This window comes from Pistacia vera, unplaced genomic scaffold, assembly GCF_008641045.1.
Source record: "Pistacia vera cultivar Batoury unplaced genomic scaffold, PisVer_v2 Contig1145, whole genome shotgun sequence".
Taxonomy (NCBI): Eukaryota; Viridiplantae; Streptophyta; class Magnoliopsida; order Sapindales; family Anacardiaceae; genus Pistacia; species Pistacia vera.
This window is the reverse complement of record NW_022195188.1, coordinates 80392-104547: the sequence shown is the minus strand read 5'-3', so window position 1 is coordinate 104547 and position 24156 is coordinate 80392. Positions and strand designations below refer to the sequence as shown.

At 34.5% G+C, this 24156-nt stretch overlaps 1 protein-coding gene and 1 pseudogene across 1 annotated transcript; one reads left to right on the top strand and one right to left on the bottom strand.

Moving 5' to 3' along the window:
* Positions 1-1549: 1549 nt before the first annotated feature.
* Positions 1550-5990, bottom strand: LOC116145875 (glucose-1-phosphate adenylyltransferase small subunit, chloroplastic/amyloplastic). Its single transcript, XM_031431313.1, has 9 exons — positions 5687-5990; positions 4918-5214; positions 4448-4717; positions 4175-4354; positions 3939-4042; positions 2826-2937; positions 2536-2634; positions 2216-2335; positions 1550-1707 (listed from the first exon to the last, which is right to left on the bottom strand). The coding sequence occupies exons 1-9, from the start codon at positions 5960-5962 to the stop codon at positions 1591-1593; spliced, it is 1575 nt and encodes a 524-aa protein (XP_031287173.1). The 5' UTR covers positions 5963-5990; the 3' UTR covers positions 1550-1590.
* Positions 5991-19076: 13086 nt separating this feature from the next.
* Positions 19077-19991, top strand: LOC116145800 (annotated as a pseudogene).
* Positions 19992-24156: the final 4165 nt, after the last annotated feature.

Genomic DNA, 24156 nt, shown 5'->3' with positions numbered 1-24156 from the left:
TAAAGTTTTATATGGTTGGAGTGTTTTAGCAAAATTTCAAATGTAGGAGGTAAAAAAAATTCAAAAAATAATAATAAAAAATACAATTATATTAATAGTTAAAAATGAGGGCAATTTAGTAATCTATATAACATACCTACCCATTTATCCTCCCAACCAAACATATTATTCACCAATTTATTTGAACAAACCAAACACATTTTTTAAACATTTCCTAATAATATTCAAGGTGATATTTCTTTATGTTAATATAATATACCTTTATGATAAAACATTATATGATCTAAACACCAATTTATCTAATAACAGCGTGTTACCAACATTCTACACTTTTTGATACTCTCTTGTTTTAGTGAATAGCAATGAATATATAATATGAGGTTTCTCTCGTAAGTCAAAGACATCTGCTTCATTTTGAATGTTGTTTATAAGTCTTGACTTATTAACTAGAAATTGGAAAGGGGAATCCTTCTAGAACAATATTTTCTCCTTAAATCAAGCAACGTATTCCAATGTTGAATATACTGCACTTATTTTGGTAAAACTTCTTTCTCCTTATCAAGTCAAACCTTAAGTCCTCGGTAAGATGAGAATATCAGACTAATTCAAAATTCAGCCTCTTGTAATAAGAATCCGACTTTGTGAGTCAACCACTAAAAATATTCCAAAAACGTTGACTTGAAATGAAATTAATTTATAAATTCCAATGCATATAACTTACAGACAACTGTGGTACATTTACTAATTCAACATGACAGCTTTTTAGTACACCTGCTCTTACCGTTTTGCTTGTTGCGTCCTCTATACTTGTTTTCATCGCCTTCTCAAGTAGAGGCGAAAATTACCAACCTCTCAGCTGTTCAAGATGCAAATCTTTACAACTTCAATTCTTTCAATATAACATCTTCAACGCATATATTTTCTTGTTTATAAAAACATGTCTTTCAACTCTGATTGACAGAAAGTTTGTTAGTTCGTCAAAGATCAACGGGAAGTCTAGTCCGTCGAAGTCTGAGGCCAGTTCCAGTTTATCATAGCATTCCGGATGCGCCAAAAAGGGTTACTTATTCTCCGGCTAGCCTTCCTTATTCTCCATTTGGAAGGGTTCCCTACTGTCCGGGATCAAAACTCGTAAGTACTGGCGTGGACTGCAGTGTTCTAAATGCTTTTGTTTTGATAATGAATTAATGATATAATAAATGTTGTTATTACCATATAATTATATACTCCCCTTTTTTAATCACGGCATGAAAGGGAGTCTAGTCCTTTATTCTAGGTCAGTTTCTATCCAGTTTTTCTAATCAGTATATATATATATATATATATGTGTGTGTGTGTGTGTGTGTGAATAAGACCAAAAAGTAAAAAACATGCAAGTGGAGATGAAAAGCTTTTATTTCTGCATAACTAGACCTTTACAGCATAACTTTCCAGGTCCTCTCTTCCTCTCTCTTTTAATTACATTATAATGCCCGGAGATATACATACACCAATATCAAAAAGGTAACCTAAGCAGAAGCATAATTGCAATTACGACATACTCAAAGAGCAACAAGTTGAAGGGTAGGTGAAACTGAAAACATGAAAACTCTAGATTATGGTTCCACTGGGAATCAGGGCATCCTTGATTATGGTGACTATCCCGCTTTTAATGAAGTACCCATCGGTTTCTCTTGCCGCTTCTTGCACACTGTCGCCGTTTATGATCTGAGATAACAAAAAAAAAAAAATTACATGTCGGAAACAATCTTTCAGGACGCAAGCATGTATTTAAGAGTTAAGACATCAAGGACTATACATATAAATTAAATGGAGTTTATGGAGCAATACAATTATACGACAATCCAGTGACATTGGCTGTATGTATCTTTGAAATTAATATACATTTAAAAAAAAGAAAACGAAAAAAAAAAACTATTGAGTTCCAGTAAGTTAAAGCTCTTATCAGATAGTTTTCTTGGTGGCCAAAATGAAATGGACCATCAACAACTTCATTAGAAAAATAACTAGTAACTTACAAAACTGTAGCAGGAAAAATAAGAAAAAAATTGAAGCATGTGGTATTTTAGTGATTTAGCAAATTACATAGGGCTATATAATATAACTTCCCTATTTTTCCAAGCGGAGGAAGATAGAAGTTGAAATAACACATTAACTAATCAGCACAAATTCAAAAGATAAAACCCACGAGAAAAGATTATGAAAGGATTATAACCTTCACGTTGTTCCCAATTCGAGCATTTTTGTCAATTATTGCCCTCTTGATGTGGGAATCCTTGCCAATACCAATTGGTACACTACCCTTTGCAGCCAGAAACCTCCTGTCTGCATCCGTCTGAAACAAGAGAGAATACAATCATATAATGAAACAAGAGTTAAAATTGTCACTCAAGACAAGTCAACCTCCAAACTTTTACAAACATGCAATGCATAGTATTTCAGAACACAAACTACACATCTTGATCGAATAAACAATTGATAATAAGTCATTAATGTTTTTGATAAGATAAGTGATTAATGTTTAGGGCATTTTACCTCATAATAATCAGCTCCCATGAGCAATGTGTCTTCTATGATTGCACCTTCTGATATGCAAGATCGAAGCCCAACCACAGAATGGTGAATTTTGCAATTCTACAGAGGGGTGAAAAAGGATAAGAGGATTGAACTCTATGAATTACATACATCATAACTGCGACGACTGGAATAGAAAGTAAATTCTGTTTGACATTGAAAAGATTAATAGGTGACTGGCTGTACAATGAAGAGATCATAACACGTAATAGCCAGCACAACATCTTAATATCCAGCCTTCAAGAACCTACCTTAATCACACAACCTTCACCAATGACACTATCTGTGACATCAGCATCAAGCATCTTAGATGGAGGCAAATATCGAGGTTGGGTGTAGATTGGAGCTGAGCGATCATAAAAGCTGCAAAAAAAAAAGAGGGTCCAAACTATTTAGACACTGTTAGAAACCCCAAACTTCACCTGCAAAAGATCACTCACAAACAACCACCCAGACCACTCTGAAACTCCAATAGTCAACAACCCAGAAATTCCAGTCAGACTAGAACAGTTTAATCAAGTCAAAAAAATTGAAGAACACAAGTTATACTGAATAACCTTAATTTATATATAGAATAGCAACTCTGTGACAACACTACTCCAATAACAGTTCATCTACAACTACAATTCAGCATAACAGAAGATAAACATAAACCAAACCATTTAAGATAAATTTGCTAAGAACAAAGAAACCCGCTGGACTTCTAGGGCCAGCACCTCCCCAACCCTTTTCCCTTTTTACTATTTTCGAATGATCCTAGACAGATCCCTCACATTCTCTTTTATTCTTCGTACTCTCTTCCTATAACCGAATTCAGCTCCCCATCAATCATCACTTGCCACTTGTCACTCTCTCATAAACTTAATACCACCCACACACTCACACATACAGCCTGACAATTAGTCCCTCATCAATATCTAAACCTTAACATTTTTTGTTCCAAGACTCTGTAACCAAAAATGGTGGACCATGGTTGTTTGCAGGAATAGAGGATCTGGAACACGCGGTCTACCAGGATGCCAAGTTGAGGAAAATAATTCAAGAGCTGATTGTTAACCCAACTAGCCAATTGCTTTTCAAACTGGTGGGAAACCAATTGATGTACCATGACAGGTTGGTCGTGTCACGCACTGGTGATCATATTCAGACTTTATTACAAGAGTTTCACTCATCTCCCATTGGGGGACATTCAAGTTTTTTTCGCACTTACAAACGCCTGCCAAACGTAGTGTATTGGGAGGGTATGAAGAAAGATATCCGAACATTTGTCGAAGCATGTGAGGTTTGCCAAAAGAGTAAATATCATACACAATTACTATCAACCTAGTCGCAAGACAAAAAATTAAAAAACTAATTGTAACAACCTGAAATCTGGTATTGGCTTTTTGGTGATTCCCAGATTCGCATTATAGAAAGCCTCAATGGTACCAATGTCTTCCCAATAGCCATCATACAAGTAAGCTTGCACCTACAGAGATTAAAAAGAAATTAGATGTACAAATACAGTAAACTTCATCGTAATTTAAAATTTTCCAATGCAATACATAATATCTGCAATGCATAAGAGTTCCGGAAAGAAACAGAAGAAAGAAATAAGTACTCTCATCCCAATGGAAGTTGCACCAGGGATAACTTCACTTCCGAAATCATTAGCTCCTGGAAACTTATCCCGAAGCAGATTTAACATCACGTCTTTACTGATAACATATATGCCCATGCTAGCAATGAAAGGCATCTCTTTGGCTCTTTCATCATCAAGACCTAATATAGTAGTATCAACCTGAAATAGATCATTGAGACAGTATATGAAATTAATGATTTAAAATGGAAGAATAAATAAATCACAAAAATAATAAAAATAAATCGAATTTACCTTCATAGCTCTAAGTTGCTCTCCTTTTGGCTTCTCGGCAAATTCAATTATGCGTCCTTCTTCATCAATCTTCATCAGACCAAATGCAGTAGCCCGTTGTTCATCCATCGGCAGGGCAGCAACTGTGATATCTGCATCGGTTTCTCTGTGTGCTTGAATAAATCTCTCATAATCCATTCGGTACAAATGATCCCCAGCAAGAATGAGAAATTCCAGAACATTGTGCTCCTCGAACAGCCACAAATACTGCCTCACTGCATCTGCTGTGCCCTGTAAATTTCAAATCTAACTTCCATGAGAATCACCGCTAAGTAAATGGATACCAATCAAGGCATTCTTTCTATAACCCAAAATAGGAAACCAAACCAGTAACATCCAATTGATTATTTATCAATAGTAAATAATAGCTCACAAGTAGTAGTATAACAAAAAAAAAAAAAAAATTTACAAGCATTGCAATGCAATATCACCTGGAACCAGTTGGGATTCTCGGGGCTCTGCTGAGCAGCAAGAACTTCAACAAAACCTTCATTCTTGTAACCACCCATGTTGCTAGCATACGCCCGTGAGAGGTGACGATTGAGGGACGCTGAATTGAACTGCGTGAGCACATAGATCTTGGAAATGTTACTATTCAAACAATTGCTCACAGGAATATCAATCAGTCTGTAATTTGCTCCCAACGGAACAGCAGGTTTCGCCCTCTTCTTAGTGAGCGGGTACAGCCTCGTTCCTGCTCCACCTCCAAGTATAATTCCCAAAACACTCTGCCAACAATTACCCAAAAGAACAATCACATTACTTGCATCAACGATCTTTATAACTCATGACATTACTATAGAAACACATAACTTGATGTTAGCGTGTAGTATACAAATTCTACACCAACATTTAAGAAACATAATTGACAAATATTACCATAATATTTTTTAATGCAACACGACGTCGTATAAATAAATAGTATTAACGATTTTAATAACTCTTAACATCATTTTACTGATTAATGAAATGTAACGTCGAGTAAAGATACAATAAAACATGATCCATGATTCAATAATATATCATCACATTTTCAATTCACAGTTTCTATGATTTCTCGTTAGTTAATCACAAAAATCCAAACAACAACAACAACAAAAATGAAATTGACATACGGCGTCGAACTGTAGTATCAGAACTCTGCTCCATTTGTTTAATCAGAATTATAACGTTTAAATTCTAAATTACAACAAAACTTACTCGACTGGCTTCAGGATCAAGACAGGTCTGAGAGTTTCTTGAATCCGACACGGCTTTGGGAGACACAACAATCGGACGTCTGTCATTCGCTGCGCTCCGCCGATCACCGACAACCGCTTGGGAGCAGAGCTTCTCACCTGCAAGATGAGAAGACGAGAACGCGAGTCGTTGCGAAGGAATGATCCTACGAGTGAGATTCGACGAACTAGACGGTGTGGAGGAGGATGATGAAGAGGACGGTACTCTTAGTGCTCCGATCGAAGCCATACTTGCCATATTTTTGGAAAGCGAGTGTGCGAGTGAATGAGTGAGTATTTAGATGAGTAGTGGAGAGTTGTTTCTAACTCGTGACTTTATGTGGAGAGTACGATTTGATGGGTTTTTGGGAGTCGAAGTGCTAATCATTTTCGGAGGAATTTACGGAACGAACCTTACGGGTCGGAGAGAGAATACGGTTATTGGGTTGAAAGTGGGGGTATTTTAGGAACATTGAAAGGAAAAAATCTTGGAAGTGTTGAGGAATAATTGGTGGATGTTATTTCACCATTGGAGGGATGATACAACACTCACGTGGAGTTGTTTGTCTTTTGAAAAAAATTCAAACAAATTACCACCGTCCATTTTTTTTTTTTTTTTTTACTAACTATTTCAATAATCATTCTTGAATAAAAAAAGAGTTTTTTTTTTAAGTTAATTAGCACCGTCCATTTCGTATCTTTCTACAGATTGTTTCAAAAATTAAAAAGATTTCATTTACATTTACTTGTAAAAGGGAAAAGAAATAAAGCAACGTAGATGAGAAGAGTAAATGGCAGCTTTGATCATGTGAGTTTTGCTTCACATGTAGGGATATACTTTTGGATTACTTTGTTCCTTATTATATAGTCTATAATACATGAATATTTTAGAAGAGGTAGCTTGCAAGAATGTATTAATGAATGAATCAACTTTAGGGATGGCTGGGTTGAAAGATAAGAAATTGTTTCTCTTAATTAAAGAATTTAATAGAACTTGGATTTTATGCTAAAGGACATAGTCACGTTGGAGTGCATCAACAGCTCTTATTTAACTTTATAGTTTTTTAATAAAATGTGATTGTGAATGGATCTTATCATAATATTTCAAGGGAGGACTGGATGAGCAGTAAATGGGCCAAGAGGCCCATGGGCTAAGGTCCTGTAAAGCAAGCTATGAAGCGGGCTCGGAGCCCAAAAACTCGGAATAATGATTACTGGGGGCACCATCACACGAAANGAAAAAGGAGCCAAAGTCATCCTTAATCAGTGCGGGGAAAGTAGAAATGCATTTCTTGGAGCAAAAAGGTCAAACACACAACAAAGAATGACGATAGGCAATTAAATTTAAGTATTACATGGATCTCACTAAGACGAAAAATTAAAAGAGAAAAGTAGTTTGATCTCCTTAAGAAAATCGACAGTTCCAACTGCTCCATTTGTTCCTACCCTCTTTAGAAAACTTCAGGGCTATTGATATTGAGTTGATTAGCCTAGTAATTTAAATAAAAGTGAATACAGAGATAAACAACACAATAGATCTCATAATCTTGAACGATTATCTTACCAATTTTTGTACACTAAAAATGATAAGATATTTGTTAAGAAAGTTGCGTTCATATTCTAGAAGGGCAAAATTTCCATGAGAATGGGAAAAAGCAAAAAAGTGAAACCCCTAAAAAGATAACTCTGTCTTTTCTTTGGAATAAACTCTCTTTCTAGGCATAACCACTAGAACAACACACACTCTACCCCACATCACACCCACAGAGAGAAATTGACAACACGGACACAGTAACATGAAGGTTCAGGGAAACTCAGCGCAAAAAAATAATTAAATATTCAGATAAACAGTGTCATATAAAAATATCCTCAAAAAAGAAAAAGAAAATATCAGGTTATTATAGAAGGGGAAAAAGTTGAGCAAAACTGAATTCATTAATGTAAGATTACAAAACAGATTCCACTTTCATCTGTATCTAACAGTATTGGATTGTTAAAATAATTTAATAATAAGATGTGATACATAGATCCAATTATCATGGCCAGTATATAATCCACCATCATGAAAATAACATTGGATGAAGCAACTCTATGGTTTTAATGCTCGTTTCTAAACAATTATAATATGGAGTAAGCCCCTTATTGACATGATGCATAAAAGAAAAACGTTTCATAGTTAGAACATTAATCCAAGAAACATGCAAAACTCGAAAAATGAATGCGATGCAAAGTTAAAAGGGAATCTTGCATGCATGAAAAAGAGAAGAAGTAGCCTAACCTGTAAATTCGGTCGTTTAATGGAGGAACAGAGAGAGTAATGTTACAGAAAGAGAGAGAATAATTATGCGAAATAAAACTGGCAGATTTGTTAGTAATTTATAGTGGAGAGGCAATTCAACCAACTGAAATATTCGACCGGTATATTCCCCTTCTTTTGCGCGCCAACCCTCGGGAAGCCTCTTGGGCTACACACCTCGCCTTATCACTTTAGGGGCTTTTGCCGTTATTTAATTACATAAAATAATAGGCGTCAAAAACGTCAACAACTGTCTTTTTCTATATTTAAGTCAAAGGTAAACTAGCATAGCGTGTGAAATAAATAAATCCATATGAATGCAGACAATAAGTATGAAATTTCTTAGATGGTGAAGTTCCTCTGTATGATTTACACAAGCAAGTTTCTCAACTGCTCCAAAAATTATATGAGGATGTGGGTCTTGTAACAAAGTTGAAAATTCCAAGTCTCCTCCTGCACATGGTCTTCCTATATAATTAAAACTTAACACTCATATTGAATATTCAATCTTATATAATTTCATTTTCATTGACCCACTTGTACTGTTGTTGGAAAAGACCCATCACACGTGATTTAATCATATACACGTGTCTACCATTGATTGGGTTTTCAAATCATTGACTTTGAAGTCCGCGAATATTGGTATTCCGTTCATATTTTCCAACTTACCGAAAACGCTATGACTTTGGATGTGGATCACTTCAATAATAGGGGGGAAGGGGATTAAAAAATAAAAAATCTTCCTGATTAATTAATATAAATATATACGTCACCGTCAAGTGTAAGTTTTATCCAAACTGCCTCCCCTTCAAATGCCTTCAATTTTCATATACAGTATTATTTAGTTTACAGTTTTATTATTATAAGTATTTAATTACAACCCCTTGAAAAACGAAACAGCTGTGAGCAAACTCTTGACTCAAAATTCAACAATAAAAATTACCTTAAAAATTGAATTAATGTTCAAATTTCAATTTATGACTCTGATTAATTTTGTAGAGCCAGGGTTACATCATTGCGGAAGAGAAAAGAATTTAAGCTGATATATTAATTTTAAAGAGTAAACGGCTTTTTCCCAACCAAAGGTTTGTCTTTTAAAGACACTTTCTCACCTAACAAATTTTAAAACACCACTTTTCAACCTAACGCTTATATTATGTTAATACTTAAAATATACATCACTTTCTTAACTGACATTCAGTCAGTTACCAAAAGCTAGGATAAGAGGGTTTTTGAAGTGTGAACGCCGGTGGGTCAAATAGTGATGACCAATCGAATATTTGTCATCAAAATTAACCGAAAATCAGCTAAGAATAAGAAACTATAGTTTTTTAGTGACCAGCAATAGACGAGAAATTAAATACCAAAGTGAGAGAGGTTTTATAAAAAGGAGACCGGAAGTTCAAATAGTAATGACAGAGAGAATTTTCACCACCAGAATCGGCTTTGGGTAGTATCGAAATATTAACTTTGGATAGAAAAGTGGTATTTTGAAACTTTTTTTTTTTTGTGGAAAAGTGTAAAGCTTGGGTGGGAAAAAGTCGTTTACTCTTATTTTAAAATACAGGAGCAATCATAGTTGCCAAAACGCCACTTTCCATGGTTTAGATGAGCCAACAATTGAAAATTACAACATAAAAGTCAAATTAGATTAATTTAATTGTTGAAAATTCATGTACGTTACTTTAAACCATATTTATAACAATCGTGATATGCCCATTGTGAATAAATACAACCAAGTTGGTGATTAACTGTTAACTTTCAGCCAACACTATGATGTTTGCAACCATGTGATTTTAATATATTAATGTCCATTCTCAAGGGCCAAGGTTTAAAGTAGAATTTCCTGGAGCTTTTTTCACCGTTAATGTACATCTCCAATCAATAACTATGGCTGTGAAAAAAAGTCGTCACAAAAATCTTATTCGATCATGCTCATGACTACTGCAGCCTGAGAATTCTTTAATTTGTTCTATCTGTCTCCCCACTTTTGGATTAGTGGGAAGCACAGTGAAAACTTTTTAACTTAAATTCAACTGCATATTGAAATGGTATCCCTCAAACTCCCTAATTCTGTGTAACGTGGCTCAATAAATGGAGTACTGTGAAAGAGAGATGCCCAGAATTTATCTTTAGAAGTTATGGATTGTCTCATTTTTAGTGCTAAAACTTTCCATCTCATGAGAAAGAGAGAAAGGAGCATGAGAATTGAGTCGACAGACACCTGATATTTTATTATTCATCCATAGAACAAATTAAGCCCACCATTACTTAAAAAAAAGTAGCATTTTCTTGATTGTTAATTCTCCACCTTGAATCAATGATAGTTCTTAATGTCAGAAAAATCTTGTAGATCATGGTCATGACTGCTGCTTTGAAACTCTTCAACGTGTAGTGTCTCCCCACTTCTGGTTTAGTGGGCAGCACAGTGAAAATTTAAAGTAAATTCAATATAGGCGACCAGCATTTTTCCATAAATGCAGAATGAAGTTCTATCTTCTCTTCTTCTCCTTTATTGACAAGAGCAGAGAAGACTCAAGAGGGAGCACTTGGAACGTGGGTTCCCAGAAACTCCTCAAATCCTCGTGCTGGTGCTGATGGGTTGTGAAAAAGACAAATGCAGCTTTAAAAGTTGTGGATTGTCTCATGTTAGTAATAGTGGGGGCGAAAGTGCATAAATATCAAACTTCTCATGAGACTGAGAGTCCCAATAGGCCATTGTTCAACTGTTAACTGCTTAATGGACCTATGTAGTTATGTTTAGCATGAGAGACAATAGTTGCCTGCAGAATAATTAGTGATAGATTTTCGGTTTTTGACAAAGACAAATTGATAGCCTTGATAACTGATTTTTTTTCCTAGATTGGATGGTCACTAATTATATGTATTCATGATATCAAATAGTATAGTATATATACAGTATATAAACATCAACATCCTAGAATGACCCAATAAGTAGTGATTTATTCTGAATGGAATCTAACTAGACCAACAACACATTAGTGTATGGGAGGAAAAATAAAGGTGTAAAAAAGCGGATGAGGGACTAATTGTTAGGCTGTATGGGTGAGTGTGTGGGTGGTATTAGGTTTATGAGAGAGTGACAAGTGGCAAGTGATGAAGAGAATGGGGAGTAGTGTTGTCACATAATTGCTATTCAATATATAAAGAAAAATGCTACAGACACTAAATACTGGTGTCGAAATTTTACACCGATCTATGTGGTATCTGACTCTGACGTGCCACGTAGGACACAACATAGGTATTCAGTGAATGAACAGCTATCCAATAATTATGGACATCCGTCCATATCTTATGGACGACCATTCATCACGAATAGACGAGAGTCTAGAAAATATCAATGGACTCCAATCCATATATTATGGACGAGAGTCCCTTTACTATAGACGATCATCCATATATTATGGATGGGAGTCCCTTTACTATGGACGGTCATCTATATTATTTAGATGAAATATTCATTTTTAAAGCACAAAATTTTTAGATGAAATAAAATAAAAAACTTTGATTTTAAGTAAAAGTATGGACGACCATCCTCATTAGATGGACTGGCATCCATTCTCAAATAATTTTTTTTTTTAATTAAAATATTTTTTTTTCATTTATAAACAAAATGCAAAGTAAGAGAGAAATGAAACATGTTTTGGGAGGCCTAAATTTTTAAACATTCTAATTGAAAATTTTAAATAAATTTTTTCATTAAACTAAAATTTGGGTATGGACAGCTGTCCATCTTACACGGACAGTTGTCCATATAAGATGGATGCCTGTCCATTATTTGTTTTAAAACTTTTCTGGACAAGCGTCCATCGTCTATAGTAAATGGACACCCGTCCATATTATATGGACGGGAGTCCATTGATATTGTCGTGGATGATCGTCCATTCATGATGAACGGTTATCCATAACGTATAGACGGCCGTCCGTGTAAGATGGACGATCGTCCATTCACGGAATCAGTATTTTCTGTCCAACGTGACTGCGTCTTAGTGGATGCCACATCGTTCGGTAAAAAATTTCGGTGCACAAATTCAGTGTCCATAGCATTACTGATATATAAATTGAGGTTATTCGGTATTGCTTGTGTTCTTTAATTGTTTTAAAGTGATTAAACTGTTATGGTGTGATTGGAATTTTTGGGTTGTTGACTATTGGAGTTTCAGAGTGATATGGGTGGTTGTTTGTGAGTGATCTTTTGCAGGAGAAGCTTGGGGTTTCTATCAGAATCCCTGTTCCGTTTTTTTATTAACATTTAAATTTACTATTTTATCCTTTAATAAGGCTTGAGAATTTCGTATGTGGTTTGTTTGCTTTAGCAAACATGTGCCTACCAGTATAAAAGTCCCTTGTACATCCCTATAATGGCAAAAAAAAATTAATTCACTTTTCTGGGATTACATCTTTAGGTTGTGTAGCTCTCACTAAAACAATTATTTATAGCTTCCCATTTTTGGATGAGGGGGAAACACAGTGAAAACTTTTTAACTTAAATGCAACTGCATATTGAAATGGTTCCCTCAAACTCCCTAATTCTATGTAACGTGGCTCAATAAATGGAGTACTGTGAAAGAGAGATGCCCAGAAGTTATCTTTAGAAGTTATGGATTGTCTCATTTTTAGTGCTAAAACTTTCCATCTCTTGAGAAACAGAGAAAGGAGCATGAGAGTTGAGTCGACAGACACCTGATATTTTATTATTCATCCATAGAACAAATTGAGCCTACCATTACTAAAAAAAAAAGTAGCATTTTCTTGATTGTTAATTCTCCACCTTAAATCAATGACTCTACAGCGGAAAGCAGTTCTTAATGTTAGAAAAATGTGGTAGATCATGGTCATGACTGCTGCTTTGAAACTCTTCAACGTGCCACTTATGGTTTAGTGGGCAGCATAGTGAAAATTTAAAGTAAATTCAATATAGGCGACCAGCATTTATCCATAAATGCAGAATGAAGTTCTATCTTCTCTTCTTCTCCTTTATTGACAAGAGCAGAGAAGACTCGGGAGGGAGCACTTGGAACGTGGGTTCCCAGAAACTCCTCAAATCCTGGTGCTGGTGCTGATGGGTTGTGAAAAAGACAAATGCAGCTTTAAAAGTTGTGGATTGTCTCATCTTAGTTATAGTGGAGGCGAAAGTGCATAAATATCAAACTTCTCATGAGAGGCCCAACAGGCCATTGTTCAACTGTTAACTGCTTAATGGACCTATGTGGTTATGTTTCTAAGTCAGCGTGAGACAGAGAAAGACAATAGCATGACCATAGTTGCCCAATAATGACCTGATATTTTTGTCTGCAGAATAGTTTGAGTATCCTGGATAATTAGTTATAGATTTTCGGTTTTTGAGAAAGACAAATTGATAGCCTTGATAACTGATTTTTTTTCTGGATTGGATGGTTACTAATTATATGTATTTATGATATCAAATAGTATATATACAGATCAATATTAACATGAACATCCTAGAATTACCCAATTAATAAGCAGTGATCTATTCTGAATGGAATCCCTGTTCCATTTCTTATTAACATTTAAATTTACTATTTTATCCTTTAATAAGGCTTGAGAATTTCGTTTGTGGTTTGTTTGCTTCAGTATAAAAGTCCCTTGTACTTCATTATAATTTAATTGGAAGGAAGATTGTGTGGTGTAGGAGACTTTTGTAATCTAATAATGCTCTACTAAAAGAATTATTTATAGAGTTAATTACACTCACCTCCTCTGAGGTTTAAATATTTCACAAGTACATAAAATTGATGATTAGGTTCACACAACACACCATTCCGTTAGCTTTTGTTAGGGCTCCATTAAATAAAAATCTCCCTTACATCCCCTCAAACATAACAATCTGCAATTACCCACCACTAACTTGTATTTCTTTTGAAAATTTTATGTGTAAACTATTTTTTTTTAATTTAAATAATTGGAATATCATTTAATTTTTTTTTTTTTTTTTTTTTTTTGTAAATTAATAAATATATGATACCGGATCCAGGCAGAATGGGAATATACACCTCTAGATGACCGAAGAACCAAAACAGATGCTGGTATAATATGGGGTCTCCCCCTCCAGCGGGATCAGAAAAGGTTGTATTAAAGTTTCGATCGGTTAATAACATGGTAAGTGCCCTTGCCAGTTAGAGGTGGCGATGGGCCGTATCGTGTCATGTCTAAAAATTCAAGGCCTATAATGTCGTGCCAAGGCCCGCAAAAATTCGTGCCTTGTTGTGTCGTGCTGACCCACCAAATTTGAAGGCCCACGGCACGGCCCGCTATATATCGTGCTGTGGGTAGGGAAAAACATTTAATCTTGATTTATTATTAATAATTATTATAAAAATATTTTATATGTTATATTTAGTGACATTTTGTATTTATATTAATTAAAATAATATATAATCACTATAAAATATAATAAAATAATGAGACATTGAAATATTAATTGAATTTCAACACTTTTTATTACTTATAAGTTATAATTATAAGTTACAAATACAAACTTAGAAATTAGGATTAAGAATTATTATACATCTTCATTTTCATTAATTTCTAAATTCTTATAATTTTAATTTTTTTAATTTTTTTAATTTTAATTTTTTTGGTGCTAGCCCATGTGCCTTTTTTAAGGCCCACAACACAGTCCACCTATTTTCGTGTCGTGTTGTGCCGTGCTTTTTTTCATGCTGTGCCGTATCGTAGGCCGACACGGCCCACCATTGGCTTTACTGCCAATACCGAAAGTGATAATAAAAGTGCAAATGTTGTCACTAGAACGTACCATACAAATAGAGGTGATCTATGCATAATCGTTCAAGGTCCACGCATGTTGGAGATAGTTGTTATAAATTTGATAGAACCTAAAATGGATGAAACACCACATAGATGAAGACTAGAAATTGCTGGTGTAAAGTAAAAAATATAAAAACTAAAAAAATTAAAATATACTTATTAATATATTTCTTTTTGTTATTTGAAGTTTCAAAAATTAAAAAGGAGATTGTTGATTCTACTGATCTAAGAATGCTGGTTTCGGCAATCTCTATTAAATATTAAATCTATTTTAATTTTAAAATATTTTTTTATTATTTTGAAATATTTAATTTATAATTTTTTATTATATCATAAAATTTTTATTTTGCCCTGCTATTAATTAACTATAATACCAAAAATTTTCGATAGGAGGTGTAGATGTAATAATTTTTTTTTTATATTTCAATTTACAAGAAAAATATATTTTAAAAAGTATTTTAATTTTTTTTTTAAAGTTATTTATATTTTTACTTTACAAAATATTTTAGTTTTTTATTTTGTATTTATTAATTTAAAAAAAAATTAAAAATCAAGTTTCAACCAGTGATTAGAAACCCGACCCGTGCAGTGACCCAGCCAGGCCATCGAGTCACGGGTCGAGTGGTTTGATTGACGAGTCAAACCGGTGTCTAAATGTTTGAAATCTAACAAAAACACCCCTGAAAATTATGGAAGTCCCCATAGGTTTGAAATCTTGCAAAAAAAAAAAAACCTCAAACACTACCATTGGCATTGGCAAATAGGGCATGTTTCCAACGACAGCAACACTCACCAATCCCCATCATCATAAAAACACTCCCCTCAACCTCCTGACCAAAACCAATCTCATCCCTCCCCCGTTTGCCTCCCCAATCGCCGATGATAGCAGACTTTTTCCAGTGACATTGTTTTGCGATTTCTGGTCGATTCACTCATCGAAATTGACGCCGTTGCCACCATTCTACTCATCGGCCATTCCTCCTCAAAAGCCATAACATTCCAGTCTTCAATTATTCACGGATTGATGTCCTTATTTCTAGGGCTTTGAATGAATAGGAAATTTTGTAACCTGGCTCGATGAACGTCACGGGTCACAGTTGAACCGGCCGGGCCGGGTCAGGTTCCTAATCACTGGTTTCAACATTTTAAAAACTTTAAAATTGTTTAGTTTACTAATAAAATGTTGAAAGAAATACAAGTGTTTTCAATAAATTGTTTAAATTTTTTTATGAATTTTTTTAAAAAATATTTATGGGTATATATGTAAATATAGACGATGGAGGTATCATTAAAGATATTTAGCTAGTTAGTGGTGGAAACTGTCAAGTTTTATGTTTTACGGGTGTAAGGGAACTTTTCAGTTAATGGAACCCTAATGGAAACTAAGAAAGTGGAGTGTCTATGTTAACCTTATCATCTTTTTTTATGCACCTGTGAATGTTGAAACCTTTCAAGGAACGTGTAACGCCCCACTTGAGGTATGTAGTTAAATTATTGTTGCATTGCTTGAATGTTTATTGATTTGTTCTCATTTGAGCTTGCTTGTTGTTATTTTTGGTTGGTTGGCCCTTAGTTAAATTTTGTTAAAGTTATTTTGAGAAAAATGTGAAGAAAATCTCTTAAACTTTCATTAGGGGTAAAATGGTCTTTTCACTCAAAATTAGTTGAAAAATTGGGTAGTGAAAAGAGATAGAATTTCATGGAGAATGTAATAAAAATGAGGGCATTATTGTATTTGACTAAGGGACATAGATGAAATTTCCAAGAAAGAGCAAGGGCAAAATGGGAATGATTGTATGTAAGTTGAGCTAAAAAGGGTTTAAGTGTTGAAAGCCCTTCATTCTTCACCATCTCCACCGCCATTCTCATTCCCTAATTTCTCTCAATCCTCCACTCAATCTTCCAAGAATTTCTAAGGATTTTTGGGGTAGTTTTTAGTAGAGATTTAATCTAAAGCATCCTAAGGTAAGGATTCTTGCTTTAGATGAGAATTTGCTTATGATTTGTTAAAGTCTTATGTTGTTATTGTTTAAAGTTGTAGATAGAAGACAAGATACAAAAGGGAAGGAGAAGTGCTAGAGAAGCCATTTACCCATAAGGTAAGTAAATCCAACCAAGTTAAGATTTAAGAAAATCAAGTGAGTAGAGATTTCTTTTAATTATGTATGTGTTATGATTATTGAGAAATTGAGATGAGATTGATGATGAATTATGCTTGTTGTTGGATATATTTGAATTATGAGAAGTGCTTTTGATTGTATGATGATGGGTTGAAGTTTGATTGAAGTTGAAAGAAGTTTGAGTAAACTTTTGGGAGTGTTTTTCCTTGACAGGTTTTGTGATGATACAAGGGAGCTTTACTCCCATTTTGGATGGTTAAAGAAAGAAGAAGAGTTATAGCTAAAGTAGAATTTATGTTTGCACATTTATTGTTTGATGAAATGCCTAAGTGAAAACTGCCCTGTCACAGCCGTGACCTTTTGAGTGATTTTTGGGCATCTTACAGATTGAACTGGGTTGAGACCAAAACATAAAAGTTGTAGCCCTGTCTCTAAGCTTTAAAACGAGACCAAAATCGTAGCAATCCGATATGTATAACTCAAGTTATGCCTTCTTGAGTGTGACCTGTGCAGAATGACTATCTTGATGCAACATTGCATTTGTGCATTTCATGAGTGCATTAATGAGCATGAATCATCCATATGCATTAATTATGCATTAGAGAAAGAGTAGAAAAAGAGTAGAGAACTTTGAGTGTGAGCTTTATTAAGAGAAAAGAGAGAAAAAGAGAATAAAGTAGGTTGTGCGATGGGGAACCCGTGAGTAATGGGTAGAGTATTCCCGCATATATGCCGCATTGAGAGAGCGGCATGAGTATGAGAGAGAGAAGTGGTGTAGCCCGTGAGAGTGCATGCGGATGAGGGCTATACCCGAGATTACCCGAGAGAGAGATTATATACTCACATGGCCAAGGGTTCCGAATCCATGCATAATCGAGTCCGATCGGCTAAAAATGAGTAGAAGTCACAGAGAGCGGGAGCAAGTCCCGGTCGTGCCCCCGATAAGATGGGGTTGTGACTTACTAAAGAGAGTTAGTAGAAAAGAGTTCTAAGAAAGAGAAATAGAGAGAGAGAAACAGAAAGAGAAAGCAGAGAGAAGTATAAAAGAGAGAGTAAATGAGAATTGTAAGGAAAAACTTAGAGAGAGAGAGTTACGGGGATAGATGACTAGAGGGTTTACTTACTGAGCATTATTTGTGCTCACTCCGTTGTCTTTCTATGTTTTTGCAGGATTTAGGTGAGGACACGGTCGGATGGACGTCGGCACGCGAGGAGGAATGGCTACACTGTCTACATAGTTTTTGATAGTTTTTGTTTATGATACTAATTTTGTATAAAGAATATATATGTTTAATAAAAGAAAAATTTGGGCCCAACTACTTATGTTATCATACATGTTTTTTATTATATATATTTTTATGAGTATTTGAGTAGGAAGTAGTTATTACAGAATGTCAGTGTAATTAACTCTTATTTATAAAAGTAAACATCTTGAGATCTTTAATATAGATGGTGTTTGGTTGTAGAGAAAGGGAGGAAAATGAGAAAAGGTTCAAGAAGTACAATGAGAGAAATTATTGTTTCTATTTCCTTTTCCCCTCTAAGTTGTGTCTAATTACATGGACCACTCCTCCTTGTACAGGCAACCAATATGCCTCAGAAGGGGGAAAAGGGGCAAATGACTTTTGATTTTAGGTTTCTCCTTTTTTCGCTAATTTGTTTTTCCATTTTCCGGGTTTGGGCCTGCACTCCTTTTACTTAAGCCGATTACTGCAAAGTACAAATCCAAAACACAAACCAAATTTGGTTCCTATAAAAGGAAAATGTAAAATGAAGTGAAAAAGAAGTTAATACAAAACATCCAAATACATATAAAAGTTAGATAAATTTATATTACTCGAATTATTAGTTTTGAAATTAGAGATAGTTCAGCAGTCATAGTCATGGTAGCAACTTGTGATTGACAATGTTGCTAATTACAAAGTAAACTCTATTAAACATTAATAATTTTAGATTAGCCGGCAAAACTTAATAAAAGAACTGACCTATATACCATTTATATATCTCAGTTTGCAAGCAATTCCAAAGCCAATGTTTAACTTTATTATTTGTACTAATAATAAACAACTATTTTTCATAGATTTACATAAGGCCACACTATATTCGGAAGAAAATCTCTTAGAAGATTCAGTCTCTATAGTGGAGCCATGGAGAAGCTCGTTTCAATGTGGTATAAAGATGAATCCTTGCCTGAGAATTACATATTTCCACCTGAAACAAGACCTGGAAAGTCCATTGTTCCTTTATGCAATACCATTCCTGTCATTGATTTAAGTCAAGCAGTAGGTCATAATCGAACTGATACAATTCAGCAAATATTGAAGGCCAGCAAAGAGTTCGGATTTTTCCAGGTTCACACGTCTTTCTCTCACAAGTTTCTCAAACTGATTCTGCTTTTTTTATAAGAATGATTTTTTTTTTTTTTTTATAAATTTATTTCATTCTGGAAACCAGGTCACGAACCATGGAGTTCCAGAGAAACTAATAAACGAGACCATGAGTGTCTTCAAGGAGTTCTTTGAGATGCCTGCAGAGTACCAGGCAAGTGTGTATTCTGAGGATCCAAATAAAAGCTGCAGGCTTTGCGCAAGTTCTGTAAATTATAATCGTGAAGAGATTCACTACTGGCGCGAGAACTTGAGACATCCTTGTCATCCTTTAGACGAATGCCTACAACAATGGCCTGAAAGGCCAACTAGATACCTGTAAATCCTACTGTTTTATAACTTTTATGAAGGGGAAATTCTGTGTGATGGATGTTTTATTTCATATCTTATTTGTGTTAGTGAGGTTGTAGGGGCATATTCAATTGAAGTAAAGAAATTGGATTCAGTGATCCTGGAGCTAATTAGTGAAGGACTGGGACTAGAAACTGGTTACTTCGGACATGACTAAGTGAAGCGTCATTATTATCAGTTAACTATTATCCACCTTGTCCAGATCCAAGCTTGACCTTGGGAATTCCAAAACATTGTGACCCTAATCTCATAACAATCCTACTTCAAGGGGATGTTAGTGGGCTTCAGGTCTTCAATGGTAAAACTTCAATGGATGATAAATGAAGAGGGTTTAGCAAGTAGATGATGGCGGCATTGTAATGGGCCAAGGATTCTTAATTACGAAACTTGATAAAGAGCTAGACTATAAACTTGGGCCACTCCAATAGGTATGAGAATCGGTGTAGGTGGACTACTGTTTATCATTAAAAACTTCTAATTTCAGGCAATTAAAAATCTGGGCTGCCCACTTGTCCTCGATAGGAAATTGGAAATTCTCCTCTTACCTAATTCACGCAATTCTTTAAATATTTATGTTGATTATGTTAAGAAATTTATTTCCAAATCTATTAATTTAATCCGAAGGGAAAAGATGGGTTTTTGAAGCCGGTTATTTACATGCACACTCCCACAATAACTTAATCATTGAAAACAATTTGACCATTTTGAGAGCTTGCCAAGGAATCTCGTTTAATTGTTTTTTACATTCTAATCTAAATCAGGTTAGATGTGGAATGTGAATCCACCCTTGTATATTTTATTTATTGGGGATGGAAATCCTATGTTTAATATTTGTACATATTCAAGAGAATTGAGCAATCAAAATATGAGAATAAAAAAAAGTAGGACCTTAATGTTTGTCTAATGAACAGGGACAATGACAATGTGAGTTAAAGGTGAGACAATTATATGAGAAAGTAAATCAAATCTTCACACGTTTGTCTGTTAATGTCATTTTCTTTTGGAAATATGGATATCAATTTGATATAGATTACAATCTCTGTCCCTTATAATTATAGTTAATTAAATCTAATATTGATTTAACCCAATTAAAATATGTAAATTTTAACCCAAAATGTAAAAGGATATGGGGAATCCACATCTTAACACTTGGAGGGGTTGGGCGAAGAACTCCAAATTCCAAGTATGAAGAGAGCTGAAACTTAATTAAAAAAGTACTTGGTTTGTTAGGTGGGATAAAAAGTTGCGTTGAACAATTATTGATCAACTTAAGATTATACAATAGAAAATGAGTTATATAATTCTTATATCATGCTGATAGCTGGCTTCCTCGTACGTAAAACTAAAACTCAATCCACATTAATTTTGTTTGACGTAAATTCATCAAATGCAACTGCAACTCTAGATCTATATATAATATAATATAATTCACTTCATACAAACTAAACTAAAACAAGACTTTTTCAATCAAACAAAGTAGTATCTTATTTTAAATGTAAAAGGGAGGGGATATTGTAGCATACTTTGGTCAGAAAAGAAACCGGAAAGGATGTTTGAAATCCTATCATAATTCATATATATCTATCTACTCAGCCTAACTAGAAGCTCCTCCGTTTTTTTCGTGTTTTAGTTCCTAATTAATTAATTAATCAATCTTTTTCCCCCTTTAAAATACAAGTTGGCAACTTGAGTTGGGTGTTGAAATCTCTCTAAATTGGCTGCGGAAACCTCATACTATGGACGTTGACGCTCCCACGGGAAAGTCCAGAAAGGAAAGTCTGAATTCCCCAGCTCAAATTTGTTCTAGAAAAGTCGATGCTCATTACATCGTTTATGTAATCCATGTCCAATTAATTGTTGGTCAGAGAATTATAACACACACATGACTTAGGATGTTTGCTGTTTTACCTAGAGCTTGTTAGCTGAACAACAAGAAATACACCCTTTATTATAATTAATTTTTCATGAAGTCATCATTAAGGAATATAAACAAACCACTATCTGTTGATGTTTGATTTTGACATCAACGACCTCGCACGTGTAAAATGCTAAGCAGATCTTAGAAGTTACACGAGATTAATTTGTGAGTTAGAACAAGGTTATAAAAAAGAGCAAAGACTTAATGATAAATAAGACAATGAGAATTTTATAGTGATTCGGATGCTTAAAATGACTCTTACATCCACTGTTTCTTTTATATAAATGTGTTATAAGAGGTCGCGTGCAGCGAACAACGAACAGAGGTACAATGACTATGTATTAAGAGAGAATAATAAGTCAGTCTCTTTCTCGTGAGTTGCCTTTGCTATTGATTGTTATGAAAATCAGAGATCGATCGATCCCAAATTTGAGAGGGGGAGTCCTCTATTTATAATTGTTGAATTCAAGGTAATGATTACAAATCTACAAGTGGGTAGGTGTCGTGCAAATATTTCCTTGTCTCTTATTGGCTGAAAACTTAGAAAATATCTTCAAATTATTTGGGGCTTGGACAAGTATGCGGTCCCCATTCATTCATAGACAAAACCTGAATCTACTAGGTTGATAATAGTCGTATCCTCTTTGTCTTGGGGCGACGTAACAGCTCCTAGACGGTGCAAAACCTTCTTCTTGAACTCTGATTGGTGCTTGCTGATGTAAGTTTACATTAGCCCTGATTTTTTTAGGCATAACACTATCAATATTATGTTTTATTTTAATTTGATTAGATTTATGGAAGAGTATTGATAGATGAGAGTTTAAATTTGTACCATTTAATGATAACAATGTTGGAGCTAGTTGTCAAATACTAGGATATATATTTATGTGTTTGAATGAGAACAAATTAGTGAAACATGCTTGGTATAGGGATACTTTTATTATGTATATATAATGTTTGATCATTGACATTATTAAGCCGGCAAAACAATATTAAAAACGTACATTTGTAGTTTATCAACATCAATCATAGTATAAACTGCAATAGTTGATCAGTTACATGTATACAAATACAATTAATGCAAATATCTAACCCTACCGTGATACCCACCAACATTAAACTAGGTAATCTATTGATAATGCTGCTCTAATCTAGGACTATAAACTATTAAAAAATAAATAAACATTAATAATCTCAATAGGCAATATTATAAATAGAGTTAATTATATTTATATTTTAAATATTAGAATATTCGTTCCGATGTTACAAGGACCACAATTGAAATACAAAGCTTTTTTTAACATATAAAAGGTAAATCAATATCTAAAACATAATCCAGAGAGAAAGAGAAACATAAGACGGTCAATTTGAGCACTTTATAATTTAATTAAGACGGGGAAAAGAGAGAAACATTCATGTTATATTCTTACATAAAATATTAATCAATGAGCAATTAGATTTTTAGTTCTCTTAAGACTTCTAATAAACGAATGAAAAGGATATTATGAATTCCTAAATTGGTATAATGAAAGTACTAGCATGTGCAATGCTCGTGCGGCATAATCTAGTACAGTACAATATAAGAGGAAATGGTAGTTATTTTGATTAATAAAATTAACCACCTGCATGCACACTTAAGTTGGTGAGACGGACAACAATAACTTTACTCACAAAGGTTGATGTTTGACAATTTACGTACACCTGCCTACACAAGTAAAAACATGTTTTTGACGCATACAGGAGAATCAAAGTCTTTAAGGAATATCCCATTGTTTTATACCAGATTATACATAGTTTAATGAACTTCAATTTTTTCCATTGATAATGTGAACTGATATTCAACTATGTCAAATTAATACTAGGAAATATCAGTGAGAAGAAAATGATGAAACATGGAACGCTAATATTTGATCATTATATCAAATATTCCCTTTCATTATTTCCTAATTTACTGTGATCACAACATTATGACGCAATATTGTGTTTCCTTACAGAATGACAATACAATACACACATAATTTCTCTTCTTCTCCTAGCATACTCCGGCAGTCTTAATTATCTCTCTCTTTCTGATCCTCTCTGCCTCTCTTGCTAGCTCAAACTCTGACATGGTATCAGAGCATCTCTTCTAAGTCAGCTTTCGCTTCTTTCTCCTTTCCTGCAATCACAAAAAATCCCATTAGAATAACCAAACACTACCACACATGACCACTCCAGAATTTGAACCAGGCTTGACCAGCGCACAACCAAAAGACCAAGATCAGCCCACAGAAAATCCAGCCCAAACTAACCAAACCTCAACCTCATCAGGCCTGACCCAACCCTCAACAACACAAAGCCCCAACCAACAAATTGGCCCAAATCCAAACACATACCCATTTCATTTCCCAGGTTATAATCAGGGTCAAACCTATCCAAATCAACAAACGGGTCCAAATCCTTACCCATTTGTTTTCCCGGGTTAGAATCCGGGTCAATCTCACCCATACACCTTCCAATTCATCCCAACCACCCATCATCGACCGGAACCCGATGATGTGTTATACACGCTGGCTTCCGATTGCCTAGAAC

Bases quoted from the DNA above. Each gene is read 5' to 3' on its own strand.
- LOC116145875 (XM_031431313.1), bottom strand. From the start codon at position 5,962: ATGGCAAGTATGGCTTCGATCGGAGCACTAAGAGTACCGTCCTCTTCA. The intron at 5,215-5,686 runs GTAAGTTTTGTT...AATTGTTGGCAG, and splicing joins TTGATCCTGAAGCCAGTCGA to AGTGTTTTGGGAATTATACT. The intron at 2,336-2,535 runs GTAAAATGCCCT...CTCTTGTTTCAG, and splicing joins TGGGAGCTGATTATTATGAG to ACGGATGCAGACAGGAGGTT.